The sequence below is a fragment of the Stylophora pistillata genome, chromosome 1 (genome assembly GCF_964205215.1).
Source record: "Stylophora pistillata chromosome 1, jaStyPist1.2, whole genome shotgun sequence".
NCBI lineage: Eukaryota > Metazoa > Cnidaria > Anthozoa > Scleractinia > Pocilloporidae > Stylophora > Stylophora pistillata.
In genome coordinates, this window is record NC_142519.1 from 32,186,005 (window position 1) to 32,203,350 (window position 17,346).

The window sequence follows — 17,346 nt, forward strand, 5'->3', positions numbered from 1 at the left end:
GACGGGAAATATGTTGTGAACGACTGAAAAAAAACTGGGTATTAGAAGCCTGACATAAACGCAAATAACAGAAAATGACAAGTCTCGGGGGAAAAAATTCAGTCGGTAAATACGGGTAAAAAGAGCTGGTCCTATGGTAAAAATTACATAAGTTATAAAGCAAAGTTTGATTCGGCTTAAAATGAAATTTCGTTGAGAATCGTAGCGAGCGGCACGTGAGTATCTCTAGCCGGTGTTGACATAAGATATCTTACGTATGATGCACGATCCTCGCAGTAGAGAGCGCTATTTATGCAATAGCGAAAATCAGGCCTGTACGGGATTCGAACCACTGACCTCTGCGATACTAGTGCAGCGCTCTACCAATTGAGGATCGTGCATCATACTGCGAGGATCGTGCATCATACGTATCTAATACCGCAGTTCAAGATATATGAACTTCATATATACATTGTATCTGATTTATCATCACGGGTTAATTAGGAATCAACTCAACGGCCTGCTCCCAGTTGGCTTGTTAGCTCAATTGGTAGAGCGCTGCACTAGCATCGCAGAGGTCAGTGGTTCGAATCCCGTACCGGCCTGATTTTTTTCAGGTCTGATTTTCGCTATTGCATGAATAGCGCTCTCTACTGCGAGGATCGTGTATCATACGTATCTAATACCGCAGTTCAAAATATATGAACTTCATTTATACATGTAACTGATAAGACATCTTGTTGGTCAGTGGGTTTAGTCGACGAGTATCTTAGAAGTCGCCATGGGGTACGCAATTATTTCCTGAACTAAGCACGCTCTCTGTTTTTTGCCTTTGCGACTTATCGCTGGATGAGAACATTTCTGGCAATCCAACATATTGAAATTGCTGCATTTAAAGTCAGCACATGTCGACTTCTGGAAGCTGTTGGCCTGTTGCACATATAAAGCAGAGGAAATGGATAGGTAAGAACCCTAGATCATACAGCCTGTTTTTTATAGCTCTGATGTATTATTTCTGAACTAGAAGGTAATTTGATCAATTTACCGCTCAGGTGGTTTGGATTTCATTGACTTAAATTCGTCAAGGTTAAGATATACTGAACAAGAAGAAAAAGTTTCAAGTTTCTGGGACCGCTACATCCATTATGGGAAGCTCCGACTGATCTGGCAAACTCTGAATATTGCGTGACAAATCTACGTATCGGCTGGGTCTATGATTAACCCCGATTCCTCCTTTTTTTAATTCAAAAAATATTGGAATTGGAATTGGAATTTAAGTGAAAAACGAAAAGAAAAAAAATTTAATGGGAGAAGAGAGATTGTAAAAACTATTCGTTTTAGGAAAATATCAAGAGAATATCAACTGTTGTGGTTCTCTTGGAAAATATTCATAGTGACTGAGATTAACAGTAAGAGCCTCGAACAGATTTAATTTAAAAAAAAATTACGCAAAAATGTTGAATCTACTTGCCTGTTGCAAGCACACGATCTCAAGGGTTTGCGGACGTTAGCAAGTCAGGCAGGAGGGGTGTGGGGGGACGGCAGCGGGCGGAACGCTGCGATCAAATCATTTCTTTTTCTTTGCCTTATTAGCGTATGATCGATTCTCTAATTGAAGCAAGATCTATTTTAAACTGTGTCGGGATAACAAACTGAAACAAGTCGGTTCTGGGACACAAGCAGGAGGGAAAGAGCATCAGGGCCAACATGACCATATCTCTGATTCGAAGCTGTAGTTTGGTAATCTTCATTTATCTTTGTAATTGATATCGCCAGATTTTGGAGAAGAGCATGACATATCTGCACTTGGTGGAAGGATCGAAGGAAATCAGAATAGATTCCGACAGTTGATGTTCTTATCTTGATGGTTGTAACCGGCGTGGTGCGCGACATTTCTCGAGTATGTCGTGTTTCACAGTCAAAAGACATTCGGATTAACGAATAGATTCCATGCTTCTGTTCAGTAATATATCACAGATGACGTCAAAATGTGCAACCTCGTTCCCAGGCCTTCCCCACCATAACTAAGGGAAAAGGCCCTGGGAACGAGGTTGCAAAATGTGGTAAAAACAAAAAAGTGACACACGAGACGCACCTATCACATTTTGACGTCTTCTATTGTCTATTACTGAACAGACCCTCGGCAAAGCTGAATCCATTTGTTATATATAGTATCAAAAAGAAGCAAAATGTTGCCAATGGTGGCGTCATCTCTAGTTGTGTCTGTCCTCCAATAGATCATAAGTAGGAACCAATCAAAGTGCACGTATAGTTGAGCTTATTAATATATAATTTTTACTGAGGGCCTAGATTGACTCGTAAGTAACTTGGCTTATTTTTCTGAACAAACAGCTTTGTCAAGAAGGGATGGGAACCGCAGTAATTATGTCTTACCTTGCAGGATAATACTTCATGCTGTAAAAACAGCTGCTAAGAGAAAGACAGAACGTCGAAGGGCAGTCAGTGGGCTTAAAATAAGACCTATGACAAAAAGAACAGGTTAAGAGGAAAAGATAGTGGAATAGGCTTGCAATTTTAACAACACGACAAACATGTGTCGTGTTGGAAGGTGCCTCTTACACTCAAAACGAAAAGGTATGAAACAAGATCAATGAGCGTGCAGTTGGGATTCGCTTTCCAGGTAAGTTTAAAAGTATTTTTAAGCATAAGAGTCTGTTTTTTTCTATTCGTCCTTTTCGCAGAGACTATAAAAAACACTCGACAAAATAAAAAAAATTTGAATTAATAGTTGTGAGTATTTTCATGTTGGATACCAGAGTACTTGCACGTGTCTATTTTTAGAGGATAGATAATCATTCTTTTTTATTTCCAATATTCTAGCAACATGAAATTTCTCTAATGAACTCACGACCTCTGACTCCATAGTTCTTTTGTTATAGCCTTAAAACTTATTGTTGAAAAGAATTTGATCTTATTTAATTGCCTTCAAACTTCAGTTATGTTTTAATAATAATGATAATAATAATAATAATAATAATAAACCAGTGGCCCTCAAAACTAAAAATAATAAGTAATACATTCTAAGCCATAGAGATTAAAAATAGAACTAACTAGTCGAACGATGTAACTATTCAAAGATTATAAATACAATAAAACTAGATTATAATACAGCTTCAAAAGAATCAATGTCTCAATAAGAATTTATAAAATAATCCATCAAATCATTCCTAAGAGAGGAGATGCTACGTTGTTTCCTAAGCTCATTTGGAAGACTGTTTTAGGTTTCGGATACAACGAGTGAAGTGATTCAGAATGATTACTCTTTAGACTGGCATCGGTATCTTTTCACGGCGCCAGTCACGTTACAAACACATTGTCAGATCGATTTTGTTAGAATCCATTACCAATCAATATTTTTAATTCTTATTGTTGTCAGTGATGACTGAACAACACGCCAGGATAAACCTGTTCGTTTTACATCAAATTACGTTGTGTGTATAGCTTGAAATGTTTATTTCCAGCTACAGACGCCTTGATCAAAGAGGGCCATTTGATCTAAGAAAGCCTCTTGACTCCTGACGTGAACGATGAACTTCCGTTTCATACTTACTTAAATAAATTATTCTATGCTTAGTGAATCTCGAGGCATTACGCTCTTAAAATCAATTCCCACGGGTCATGCAGGTCCACGGAAGCCCTTAATTAGTCTTACTAAAGGTACATTGCGCTCTATAGTGGTTATCTAGTTTATATATTGGAACAGTATGACCTTGCTCGCCGCGTAAATGCATTCGCGAGATGTGTCCCTTTGTGTGTTCAGTTCAATTGCAGGATTTTTCCAGGAAGAGATCTGAGAAGACTTCTAGGGAAACTTCATAAGTAGGTACTTAATTCACATTTGCTACAAATCGATATCGCCAATATATGGTGCTTTGACCGTTCAATAGACGTAAACTATCGTTAAACCATTATTGATAGATTAAGAGAAGTAATTACCACTGTCAGTGTGTAGTTTGTGTTAGCTTTGTAAAATGACATGGTTATTTAGTACCATCACTTCGCTAACCAACTTCTTGGCCTTCAACGTTTCGATGCAGATTTTCGCAGTGACCTTACCAAATTACTGATATGTTTGAAATCGTGATTTTTTCTTTCTCTCGGCATCTAGTCCGTGTGGCAAAAAGAACGCTGTGTTTTTGTGCAAATGGTTTAAAAGACTGCTATTGCTTATTGACTTCGCGCGAATTTACATTCACTTCCTACTGAAGTCGGGATTTTGACAACTGAAGATTCACAATAACACCAGCGTTTCTCTCTTGTCTTCAAAGATGAGTAAGAACATCTGATTTCATTTGAGCGTAGTAATGAAAGAAGTTACAGAGCGAAACACTCGAAAAATCAGCCTTTGAATGTAGGATGGGGCATTGTCAAACAAATGTGATCTTTGTCGAATGAATTGGCTTCTAAAGTTATGTAAGTCTGGTTGACTACACGACTAAAATCAAGTTGGAGCTTTCATTTATACAAAGAAATTCGTTTAAACTCTCTTACAGGACCTTTTGTTTGCCTTAATCGACTCTTTAGGGTTTTGTGTTGGTCAACTTTATGTTGGTAAACTAACAACATACAGTTTTTGTTTATAGAACACTTTTCATTGCGTTTTGAAAATAGCAGCAGTCTCCTCCCTCACTTTTCTGTACTCAACAACAGGTTGTTCCCATTCCATTCCGATCTTTTATTTCGTCTAAGAGAGTGAAGGGTCTCACAACAGTTCTTTGGTCTTCAAAGCGATCACAGTATGTGCATAGGAACTTGGTGAGACCAGCAAGTTTGTTGTTTTCTAACTTAGAAAAAAAAAAAAACAGTCAGTGCCTCTGTTCAAACATCGCTACACACCAATTTCAAATGAGTTCATTACTTAGCAAAACCGAATTTAAAATCTCCAGAAAATTTAATTTAATGAACAAATTTTTCACGTCGTTTTCGTGATAGCCTTTGTGAACCGCTGCGTTTTATTAACTATAAAATAATTCCTGCAAGAAAAGTTGGGTAAGTTATTTAGCTGGTTGATGAAATCGTTCGATGCGAATCACCTTTTAGTACTGAATAACTCTGAAATTTTGCCAGTTTTTATTGCCAAACTAGAAAAAATTTTCGAAAGCTAACGATGTGATCTTCTGTACGTGATGATCCGTGACATGCCCTTCACACCTTTCATTGGCCCCGTGTTTCCGCTTACTCACAAATTGAGAATCAGTTTGTAAAATCTAGAAGAACATAAGTAACAACCCAAAAGTTAACCTGACTACCTGACTTAGCTGTAAGTTGTAGTACCAGTAGAAATTAAATTAAATTTTCATGCGTACTTTTGATTACTTAATTGATTACATAACAACTGTACAGCGAAGTAGAGCGTTCACTTTTTAAAGAAACACCTCTTTTTTGACGCGAAGTACGTGTTAAACGGAAAGAATATTCTCTTACTGTTGACTGATCCATTTCTTTCTGAATCATGGAAATAAACAACTTCAAGATTGAAGAATGCAACCGCAATTGTTGGTCTTTCAATGATCAGAAAGAACCTTTACAAAGGAGTACACAAAGTGTTTTGTTCAGCTCAAAAGAAAGAGACTAACTAAAGCTGGTTCTATTTCATCCTGTAATCTCCAAAAGAAGGAATGTAAAATAAACAAATTTCTTTTAAACGTTGAGTACGCATGATTTGCAGCTTGTACAGATGATAGTTGAGGGCAAATGATATTTTTTTTGATCGTGAACATTAACATCTTCAAGGCCAAATTCCCCACGCATGCGCACGGTATTGTATGAAACTGATATAACAATTATAAAGGAATGTACAAGATGAAAATAGGCAATCCCTCTTAGGTTTTGATAAAAGAAAAATGATAACCATAAGTGACTGGGTTTTTTTCCTCGAAATTGTTGATATATGTGAAGTTTTTCTCGATTAACATCAAAGTGATGAGTCCATTGAAGAGTCCGTGGTGAATACCCAATGCGCGCGGTATCCCAAAAAACGATATTTTCTAAAAAAAAATATACTCTCATCGCTTCCAAACTTATTTCTCTGACGTCAGTTTAACTTATTCACTTATCTACCATCAGTCGATTTCTTTTTTCTGGTTAAAGATTGAACAAACTGACCAGTTTATGTGACTACATTGACTAGTTTCGTTGATTTTGTTTTGCGACCGATTTAACTCTGGAAAATCAAGAGTAGAGGAATGTACCTTTGATAGATGGAACTGTTTAATGAGCGACCCAAAATCCCTCCTTGATTAAAAGTATACAAAGCTTACTCTAAATATGCAAGTACAGCATTGGTAGTAAAAGGCATTGTGCACGCAGCAACTATCTCTCGTGGTAGTCTACTCAAAAGTACGAGAAAGACCTCTGATTAAGAAGTCTGAGGTTGTATATTGCATCAGCGCGCACGTATGTGCAAAAATCAGCAGTTATTCGAGTTAAGCTGCACGTGATACTATGACTGTCAGTGGTAATCTCAAACGATCCTTTAGATTGCGTAATAAGAAGAAATGTGCCTTCCACGGATACTAACTTGACCAAAATAATTCGTAAAATAATCACGGAACTCGATTTGCGATCCAAAAATGAGATATTAAGCTCATTCTCTTTGCAGTTCTTCAGGCATTAAGTGAAATTTGCGCTGTATTGGATTGGTTGAAAGCTGTCCTTAATGAGATAGGTTGGACAGGGATAAGCAAGATGCAGAGTTTTATTATTTGGTGTTCTCACTTGCGTATCACGAACATTGGGTCAATGTTAAATAAAAGTTCTCTTCAAACTGGTGACAATAACTCTGTTGTACCCTCTGAGAGAAAGGCGAAGTTAATGTCACCTTTTCCACGAAAAATTGTTATTCATACAGTTTATAAGCTCTTGTTATTTATAAAAATTGGAATGACAAATTTTCTCAACTAAATTAATTTTTTTCATTCAACAGAGTATCTTTACAGGCCATCCTGTGAGCCTGATGTCGGAAAAGGTCTGTTGGCAATCGTCCAGCAACACGTGATGAGTCATAGTCAGGCCATGCAGCGAAGGAGAAGTGACTCCATTGCCTCCTCGAAGCCCCACACAGGAACCTTGGAAACGGGCCTAAGAAAGTGGAGTGGGGACAGGAACCGCGCAAGTAACGACGAGTCTTCCATCGGTAAGACTTCTGACAAAGACTCTTATTCAAACAAGGGCGACACCAACACCACCACTATGACCGCAACAACAAACAGCTCGATAAATAAAACCAGCGCCAGCGGCACTGTAATTTCTATAAACACCTCTAAGTACACTAACAACAAGAAAAACAAATACAAAAACAAAGTCATCAAATCAGCAAGTACAAACGTAAGTAACAGTGCAATTAAGGCTGAAGTACCTAATCCTCAGACACACGATCTAAGAGGAAATATAACTAAAGAAAACCAGGCTAACATATACCCCAAAACAACTTCTTCCGTGCCCAGGCAAGTAGTGCTATCAGGCAGCCCGAGCAAACATGTTCCTCAGGGGAATTCAGAGCAAGATATTCCTTTAGTAATGCCATCGAATAGAAAGATAAGCGCTGTGCTTCCTCCAGGAAGCGTGAACACCACCCAGGTTCCCCAGAGAAAGTCCAGTGTGAACGTAATGAAACGTTCGCCTGTTACTTTTGTGATTTCAAAGGATAAAGCCGGGAAAACCGAAGTACCTAGAAGACTGTCGCTATCTCAAATTTCTAGCGGGGTAAATTTAAACGATTCGCGATTCCTTCCACTGAGTCGCGAGGAAGCTGAAGATTATAATAAGATGAAAACCACGGAGGACAGCGCATTACCTGGAAAAAATTGGACCTACACAATGAGTTCAAAAGTCACAGTTCATGGTGGAGGAGGCGCAGTTGTGCGTAAATTAGGACTTGCTCTAGAGAGACCTGTTCTTGATGATTCTCTTTCAACTGAGGAGAGATTTGCGGCACTGAGCGAGAGATATGCCAACTTAAAGGCCAAGATTGAAGGAAATGATTGCAAGAAGAAATCCACAGAGTCCTCACCCAAAGCAGTAGAGAAGAGTGCTACCGGTCCATCTAGTGAAGACACATTAACCCAGACAAAATGCTGGACAACGGTTGAAAATATTTCAGTTCAAGAATACATTGATCGACTATCTGCCAATCCCTGTGACTTAACGAAGGCTGAAACCCAAGAGACACTGACTGGCAAGAAGAAATCTCCAAAGTCGTCCTTCAAATCTGGTGAGAAGAGTGATTGTAGTCCATATATAGAAGACACATTAATCCAGTCGAAATACTGGACAACGGTTGAAAGTATTCCAGTTCAAGAAGCTCTTGATCGAGTTTCTGACAAACCCCGTGACTCAACAGAGGTTGAAAAGCGGGACATGCTGACTTGCAGCGACAAAGATAAGCAGACAAAAAATGACGAGGAACATAACATCCGTAGAAGCCACATGCCAACTATGAGTAATGACTTCAACATCATAACAAGCTGCGTAAATGATGGTGCAAATAATTCTTCCGTCGATCTGAACAATAACAGCAAGCCCAGCGTCGCCAAGACACAAGTTGAGGAAGATAGAAGACCCAGTGATTGCTCTTTGGTTGATAGTAAGACGCCTCTTAACTCACGACCTGAAACACTAACGCAAAAGACAAGGACAAGTGTCGTTGCAAAGCTGATGAACAGGAAAATGAATCGTAGAAGAAAACAAAGCATAGTACCATGTCTGGTGAAACGAAGATCAAGGGTGTATACTAAGGACTGTTCTGGACACGAGGGTATTCCAGCTTCTGTGGCAGAGTTTGAGGAGATCAGAACGTTTGTGGAAAACACAGTGCTTCGTGCCCCAGTGCGACAAGAGGTGGGTTAAAGTGGTTAAAGTACTGTGTAACAGTGATTTTACAGATAGTTGACGATAAGATCCGGAACATGTGAGGCTGCTGTTCTTTTTTCAGTGATAGGAATCACTAGATAGTAGCCATCTTGGAAACATTCACGTAAATCAATTTTCGTAAGTAATATGTGTTACAGCGAACAGAGTTTCCCGAACCAATTCTTCTCTTGTCCTCTTATCCAACAGTCATGATATGCCGGTCTTATTTCAACTATACTGGGGGAATACCAGGGGGGAATAAAAAAAATCCACCGACGTATGGCTTCATAGCTTAGTCGGTAGTAGCGCCTAGCAAAATATCTCTGAAGCGGGTTCTATCCTTGTCGAATCCTGATATTTTCACACCTCATGTTATGACTTGAATTACAGTCGTGTTCATCACTTGTTAATGCCGTATGACGGAATAGATGAAGCAATAAGAGACTGATCTTTTCAGCAAACTGAATTCTCCGGAGAGAAGGAGGGGAAAGAAATAAATGAATTAAGCTGAGAAAATTGTGATACAAGTCAGTTTTTTTTTTACTTTTGTTAGGCGTCAAATATCCTAGAATTATTAAATGGACTCTCGTCCTGTTTGAGTGAAATAGAGTTAGTCGCCATTTGTAAAGAGTGTTCCAAGACTCTACAGACTTTGGACGCACTGGGAAGTTTGCGTAGGTGTTGAAATGTTGTTTTTTTTTGTTGTTATTGTTTTCTGGCCTAGCTTAAATAACCTTAGTAAGATAAAAGAGACAGTGTTCACTTCAAACGAGCCACAGCAAAAGAACGTAGCGCTTTGGGCCAAGTAACGTCAGCACCTACCTTGTAAGATTAATTGCACCAGTGATTATAGAGATGCATGCCTTTTGATTGGTTCATGATTACACCGTACCTAACGATGTGATTTTGATACTGAAGCGCTAAGGCAATTGCACTGGTTGTCGCTTGGATAATTTTTTTTGAATGATTATCGTCCTCAGGTTCGACTAATAATGTCAAATGATTGTTAATTATTATTTTGAATACACAATTTTATGGCAGAAAGCAAAATGAGACCTAAAATCTTGAATTTCATTTTACAGTCACTAAAAATCGCACAGATGTCCTTTAATTTTTATCTTACAGCAACGTATCTCTCCTTGGAGACGGTTTTCATAAACCCAAGCGGAACAATCAAGTTCAAGCATCTAAGCACAGGTTTGTTCACTGAAAAGCGAGATAAATGAAGCATATTTACCCTTCTTGGCTCGGTACTTTTTTAAAAGAGTTAAAACTCTGCAGACAGGCCTAAGCACCTCCTAGGTTTGTTATAAGGGGTCTCAATATCTTAGTGTTCGGAGACATTATTGATAGAGTGTACCCGACTGTTTGTGTACTGCCTCTTACAACCCTCTGAAGGCAGAAACTGACTCATGAAGGACGGGCTAGATACATACAAGAAGGAAAAGAACAAAATCTCAATGATTCAGTTTGCATTTCATAGAGGATGGCGAAGGGTTTACACGTGGCGCGCGATTAGGCCCAAAATTAACACGCGACACGTAGATTGTACAGAAAGGCAAACTAAGTTGAGATTAAAGTTTTCGTCTTAAATTCGTGAAGCGTGAGAAACTATTTGAAATACACGTGACGCGTAAAGTTTCGAAAATTCGTGCGTGAAACGAGATCAAACCCCCCCCCCTCACTCCTTCGAAAACCACGCCTAACGCAATACTTAACGTTGATTACAAAACCGCTCCTTTCCTTGAGAGTCCAGAGAAGTACTCAAGTTTATAAGCAATTTCAAGCTATTTCTATGTAGCTTAAAAGAACTTTTATCGAAAAACATGCAAGCTGCATGATGAGCAAATAATTTTTATTGATCAGGTGCGAGAGATAATCTGAATCTATTCGAGTGGAGAGATGTGAAAGTGACAAAAAACCAGGACTGGGTGAATGATAGGACAAAAGAAGCTTTATAGGGATTTTTCTCGATACTTCGAAGACCCACGAATTCCGTCTTACTTCATTAGCAAACTCCTTGTTATATTTGGGTTTCAAATATGATCTTTAGATTTGCACAACAATATATCCATTTCAGTCGTAGCTAATTTAGGTTAACCTTTCTCCCCTGAGATTCGTAGTTCACATTTTGCCCGCCTAAAAACAATTAGGTAAGAGCGTCCTCGCACGTCTCTGAGTCCAGGGTTTATTTTGATCGTACAAATTGGACAGTCTTTAACCAACAATCTCGAATATACATCCACTTTAGAAAGGAATTTCGTCGGAGAAGAGACATGATTTCGTGACAACAAAGATCTGTCGCGAGCTTTCCGGTGTTTCCAGCCCCTCTTTGCATTTCAAGTGAGTCAAACCGTATAGTCTACAATTAAAGATCCTTAGCCCTTTCGCTGTGGTAATATATTATGTACGTATATCGTATTCAACACAGAGTTTTTCAATCCAATGGAAACGATTGAAAGACGATTCACTTGTTTTGTAAATTGATTGGAATAGCAGTTAAGTGTTCCTCTCTGGATGAACTCGCCTTTTTTTTTTCTTGGTATTTAGCATTAATTGCTAAGTTACACAACGTTTCTTCTGCGGTATCACTCTCGGATGGGTTGCTCCTAGATCTTGATATTCTGCAATATCAACTTAATTTGTCAAGTTATAATTTTAAACATTCGTAAACATCAGTGCTTTTTTGTAGTCTATTAAAACGATTAGGACTTGAATTGTCAGCTAAAAATAGCTCTAGCAATGTACAAACACTGTGTCTTCCATTAACGAGTTTGTAATTAGCAAGCGTTTTGTGTATGATGCGATCACAACTTAGGATGTCGTAAAAGTTTCAGTTTCATAACAGTTGCTCCGTCTCGCTCTTATAACTTCCTCTCTCACACTAGTTGCGCATGAAAAGTAGTAATTACGGGCGCGAGACGTTTGATTATAGAACTTATCTCTTAATGTCAAAGCTTTTGTGTTGTTCAAATCTTAATGCATTGTGCTTATCTTATCAAGTCAATCTGTAGTCTGCGCGCAGACTCAGAGAGTAGCAGCTGTAGCCATAGAGCTGAAAATGCCCTCAGTTGTTCTTTGGGGAAACATAATGTAGGACAAATCAGATCTTTGGTATTGTCTACGAATTTAACATTGCAATGCAACACTTTTATTTTACTGCTGTCACTTTTTGTGTCTGGTGAGATACTGACTTGTCTTTCCTAAACCGTTGTTTAAACTATTAATCCTGTTTAGTATCCCATTTCATAGTCGTGTCAGTAACAAACTCTTGTTAGTACAGCCTGCTAATTGATCAATAATTGATGAAGCACGTTAACATTTGTCCTTATTTTCTTTGTCAGGGATCTCCATTGATGATTTGTACCTGGCTCCAGAACACTCCAGCAAGTTTGCGTCTGAAAAGGTATGTAGTGTACTACTGTTAATGAAAGCTCTGAGACGACTACATGGTCTGTTAACGTTTGGAGCGCTGTTTTACGTAAAAGCCGTCAATGCCTTAAGGAAAAGACCAAACTCACTGGGGCCAATATAAAGATTCATTTGCATTTGATAGAAGTATACCTCAATATATCTTCTGGTCTTTCAAAATCAAATATTAGATCCGTCAAGTTTTTAAGGTGTAGCATTTGAGATGAATTTATTTAACTGGTTTGGGTCCGTATGGAGAAGTTGTCAATATTGTGTCATGTGCACGAAGATAGACTTGTTTTTTAAACTATATAAAGAACAAACCCACCAGAAACTGTTCTGGCGAATGACACAAAATTTAACGTTGCTGCATGCGCAATGTTGTTATACTAGTCACGATTAATGATGTCTTAATCTGTTAACAGCAACTTTCAGTGAACAAATTTATCAGTGCCTTCGAGGCAAAGTTGATTTGAACAACAATTCATTTAAGCGGAGGGTTTTTTTAACATATGAATATTACCCAACCAGCGTGAAAAATTAACAAGCTTGACCTCGTATGGGCAAAACATTAGAAAAACAAACTTGCCGTTGAACAGTTATTGAGTCAAACACAGATCCAGTTCCATCTTGGGCGTGTAGTCTCCTAACAAAGTACGTACTGTCACAAAAATATTGCGAGTAGTTCTTCTCAAAAGCAGCTAGCGAACAAATGCGGTGCTTTTAGCCTGTTATCCGAAGATAATTGGAAGAGCGTGTCAACCGAAGACGTAAACTTGCACATCGACAGCACTTGTTGATTGTTAGAAATGACCAAACTGACTTGTAATTATTGGTTGTTAACTTATGTCCAAGTTTCATTCCTAAATGTGTTGCATGTCTAAAGATGTTTTGCTTTGACAATTTTTTTTCCGTTTCTTTTTCTTTTCCGGCGAGAAAGGAATATTGTGTTAATCAAATTTCTTACTTATCATTCAAACCAGTGTACTAACAAATCATATAATTACGATGAATTTTGCGATACAGAGTATTGTTGGGGTTGAGCAATCTTTGGGTTTGACGGCTGGAGTTTTCGTGCTTTTTAAATCACACTTGCATGTCTAGACAACTCATTTTTTTCACTAATCCTTATGTCTGACTCTTCTGCAATAAATGTTCCTTCGATATCACTGCACAGACAGAAAACGATAAGATGAAATGGGCTCAATTTTATGATTCTCAATTTTGCTTTGCCATCCAGTTCGTTTGAATTTCTCTTTAAATTCTGTCCAAACATATCTTAAACATATCTGAAGTGTAGATCCGGTTTTATCAGAGCGTGTCGCTAATCAGGGCTGATTATTAGCAGTTATTAGCCATCATAAAATTCCATTTCGATTAAGGGAAATAATTTATATGATCTGTAGCACAAACATGTAAAATTTATGATACAATAAGCTATTTTCTGCTGCCATCTTGCTCGAGGTGGCTACAGGCAAGAAGTATTGTATAGAACCCTAGGTACAAGCAAGGAGGTTTGTACAGAACTCTGGCTGTAAGAAATAACCAGTTAATCTAAAACGCCTTGTAAAACTTTCAATAATTATCTGATTTAGTGCAGAAAGCCCTGGTCAAGATTTCAGGCTCAGGAAAGCTCCTACTTGATTAAAAAAATTCTGTTTCAAAATGTGGCGAAGGAAATGCGGTTTGATACGCATTCATTAAACTAAAAGACGTATATTGAAAATGATCACATTAATGACTCATTTATCACTGGCCAGGCTATGGGATGTCTTTGTCAGTTTTAAGGGCTCTCAACCATCTTTCCTTTCTTTAATTGTGATTTAGTACATTAGGATAATGAGTCTATGGTGATAAGTAAGGGAATTTTGGTTAGGTTTGGTCTCGTTAAAAAATAGCCAGAAGATAAAAATTACGTATGATTCACGATCCTCGCAGTAGAGAGCGCTATTTATGCAATAGCGAAAATCAGACCTGAAAAGAATCAGGCCTGTACGGGATTCGAACCACTAACCTCTGCGATACTAGTGCAGTGCTCTACCAATTGAGCTAACAAGCCAACTGGGAGCAGGCCGTTAAGTTGATTCGTAATAAACCCGAGGTGATAAATCAGATACGATGAATATATGAAGTTCATATATTTTGAACTGCGGTTATAGATACGTATGATGCACTATCCTCGCAGTAGAGAGCGCTATTTATGCAATAGCGAAAATCAGACATGAAAAAAATCAGGCTTGTACGGGATTCGAACCAGTTACCTCTGCGATACTAGTGCAGCGCTCTACCAATTGAGCTAACAAGCCAACTGGGAGTAGGCCGTTAAGTTGATTCGTAATAAACCCGTGATGATAAATCAGATACGATGAATATATGAAGTTCATATATTTTGAACTGCGGTTATAGATACGTATGATGCACGATCCTCGCAGTAGAGAGCGCTATTTATGCAATAGCGAAAATCAGACCTGAACAAAATCAGGCCAGTACGGGATTCGAACCACTGACCTCTGCGATACTAGTGCAGCGCTCTACCAATTGAGCTAACAAGCCAACTGGGAGCAGGCCATTGAGTTGATTCGTAACAAATCATCACGGGTTTATTACGAATCAACTTAACGGCCTACTCCCAGTTGGCTTGTTAGCTCAATTGGTAGAGCGCTGCACTAGTATCGCAGATGTCAGTGGTTCGAATCCCGTACAGGCCTGATTTTTTTCAGGTCTGATTTTCGCTATTGCATAAATAGCGCTCTCTACTGCGAGGATCGTGCATCATATACGTATCTATAACCGCAGTTCAAAACATATGAACCTCATATATTCATCGTATAAGATAAAAATTGCGAGCAACTAAGAGATGAAAATAGAGACCTTTTTTTTATGTAACTATATGAAATCGTTACACTGGTAAAAGGTTCTTATTTCCCAAAAGTTTTTTAAAATCGCAACGTTTCGGCTAACATCTCTAACCTTCATCACGGGAAAGCGATAAAGAAAAATTTACAGGAGGCATAAATTATATAGAGAAATACAAGTTTGAAGAATTGTTATAATTAGGTGTTGTCCTTTAGCGCTAAATTAAAGTGACTTGTACTTGTGTTGAAATTCCTTTCAACACAAATAAATTATGCATAGCTATCAATCATGGCTCTCTCTGGAATAATTTTAGGCTTGATTATGTTGATATGAGCTCTTGCTGGTGCTTTTGACGTTCTGCAAGTGTAGGTTTCTTTTCTTCTCGATATCTATCAGCGATCGTGTGAAAATGGTACGGTCCTTGTGACATGAATGTTCAACCAAGCCGGTAAGGTTTTCTTGGCGTTTTGAAGTAAGCAGTCGATGTACAAACTGAACCTTCTACCTGCAGCTTAAGTTGTTTTGAAAAAAGGGTTCAGGTTCAGTGTATACGTACCTTCAGCGCATTGACTGACCATGACTTACAATACTCTGACGTCACTGTAAAACTGCATTTCAAGCGAGTGAATGACGTCATTGATGCACGAAATCATACTGCGAGTACGGTAGAATGTCGGTGTAGTGTTAATACCTTACATAACAGCGCTGCACGAAGGGCAGTATTTCATTAAAAGTATTTGTTTGATATTTGTTGCGCGAATTACATACTAGAATTGCTAAAGAAGGTGACAACTGATAGCTGACTGTTGTGCAGACGAACTTTTGTGGCTGAAGATAAGTTTGTGGACGAGTTGCACGCAAAATGAACGGATCAGTAACATATATCCCTCATCATAGGTATAATTTTTATAGAAAAGTTACTTAAGAGTCGTGTTTGAGATTTGTTTGACGTAAAATCACAGTTAAGATTTCTTTATTTTTCATTACTCTTTGTTGGTCATGAGTTTGAAATCCAGGACTTCTTGTGGAATGCAGTTTTTTGCTAAACAATCAGTATAAAGCGACATTTTCTTATTGATAAGAATTGTTATCCTCACATCAAACGTTTGCTTCAAATCAAGTCTATTTCCGTCCGTGATAAGTCATTTGGGCAGGTGCTATATTTCGCTATTTGTTTATTAGCGATACTATACTGAAGAAACGTGCATGATAGTGCAGAATGGTTTGGAGGTGAAGTCCACAGGGGAAACTTTAACCAAGGCGTCAACACAATTCTTTGATTTTCTATGGGATTGCAAAACCTTGGAATGACCAGCGACAACCTTTTACCGTGCAGGCTTCGAATGGCTGCAAGTTCTTATTGTTTTTGAAGTATTTTCCTCTTCTCTGCTCTCACAGACTTTCTAGCCTTTGATTCTCAGAGAAAAAGAACTCCGATTCTTCATCCCTCGTATTGAAATTGTAAATACGTTTGTCTCGTAGTATGCTTCAGTCATTTTCCTGTCCATTCTGGATTTTGCTGCTTGCAAAGGACTTTAGGTATTTGCTGATGACATGCCGATCCCGATACCAATAATCTTTATAACGGCACCGGGTATCGAGGTAGGATTGGAAAAAGTCAGCACTCGTGAGCCCCGTTGCCTTTTGATACAGCACGTGACCTAGCCATGTTTTTTTCTCCTCCTGAGTCAGTGTTTTTCTGGTCATCATGATGGTCTTTTTTTGTTCTCAATCGTGTTATTGGGAACGATAATTTTCTCGCCTGTAAATTGAAATATTTGACTTCTCTGTGGTGTACTTCCAAACCATCAACATTACAGTGCGAAACAACCTTGTAAATGTTTTTTGCCGATCACGTGTCTTGCCAGGTACCTCAATGATGTCACAGTATCGATTTGTAAAGATGATATTGCCCCATTCTTAGTTCCGGCTCAGGTTTTCCTTTGCAGTGCTGACCGGTGCAATATCCGCAGGCCTTGTTCTAACTTGCAATTCCACCTAATATTTCGGCTCAGTAGCCAATTGGATGGCCAGAAATCTCTTGCGACTCGGTGGGAAAAGTTCAGTCATTGAAGCCACAATGTAATTGTCATCAACTAAATTTTAAAGGGGTGGAGAGGGAAGGGAGTGTTCGACTTCCAATATGCAGATATCGAACGACTGTTTACGCCATATTTTTCTCTGATGGCGAAAGAGGAGCGAGTGTCAGTCCATCTTTGCATAACTGAG

The 17,346-nt window shown here is 38.6% G+C and overlaps 1 protein-coding gene across 5 annotated transcripts in view; it reads left to right on the forward strand.

Moving 5' to 3' along the window:
• Positions 1–63: 63 nt before the first annotated feature.
• Positions 64–17,346, forward strand: part of LOC111324416 (uncharacterized) — a 43,891-nt gene continuing 26,608 nt past the window's right edge. The window contains exons 1-7 of one of the 5 annotated variants that reach the window (XM_088751712.1): positions 64–942; positions 1,573–1,719; positions 2,381–2,620; positions 6,926–8,838; positions 9,404–9,524; positions 9,976–10,047; positions 12,195–12,256. In XM_088751712.1, coding sequence (XP_088607838.1) covers positions 6,997–8,838; positions 9,404–9,524; positions 9,976–10,047; positions 12,195–12,256 — 2,097 coding nt within the window. In that variant the 5' untranslated portion in view covers positions 64–942; positions 1,573–1,719; positions 2,381–2,620; positions 6,926–6,996. Of the gene's footprint in view, positions 943–1,572; positions 1,720–1,755; positions 1,880–2,380; positions 2,621–6,925; positions 8,839–9,403; positions 9,525–9,975; positions 10,048–11,814; positions 12,032–12,194; positions 12,257–17,346 lie in introns of those variants that run through there. The other 4 variants (XM_088751719.1, XM_088751726.1, XM_088751733.1 and 1 more) reach the window with 4 other exon arrangements.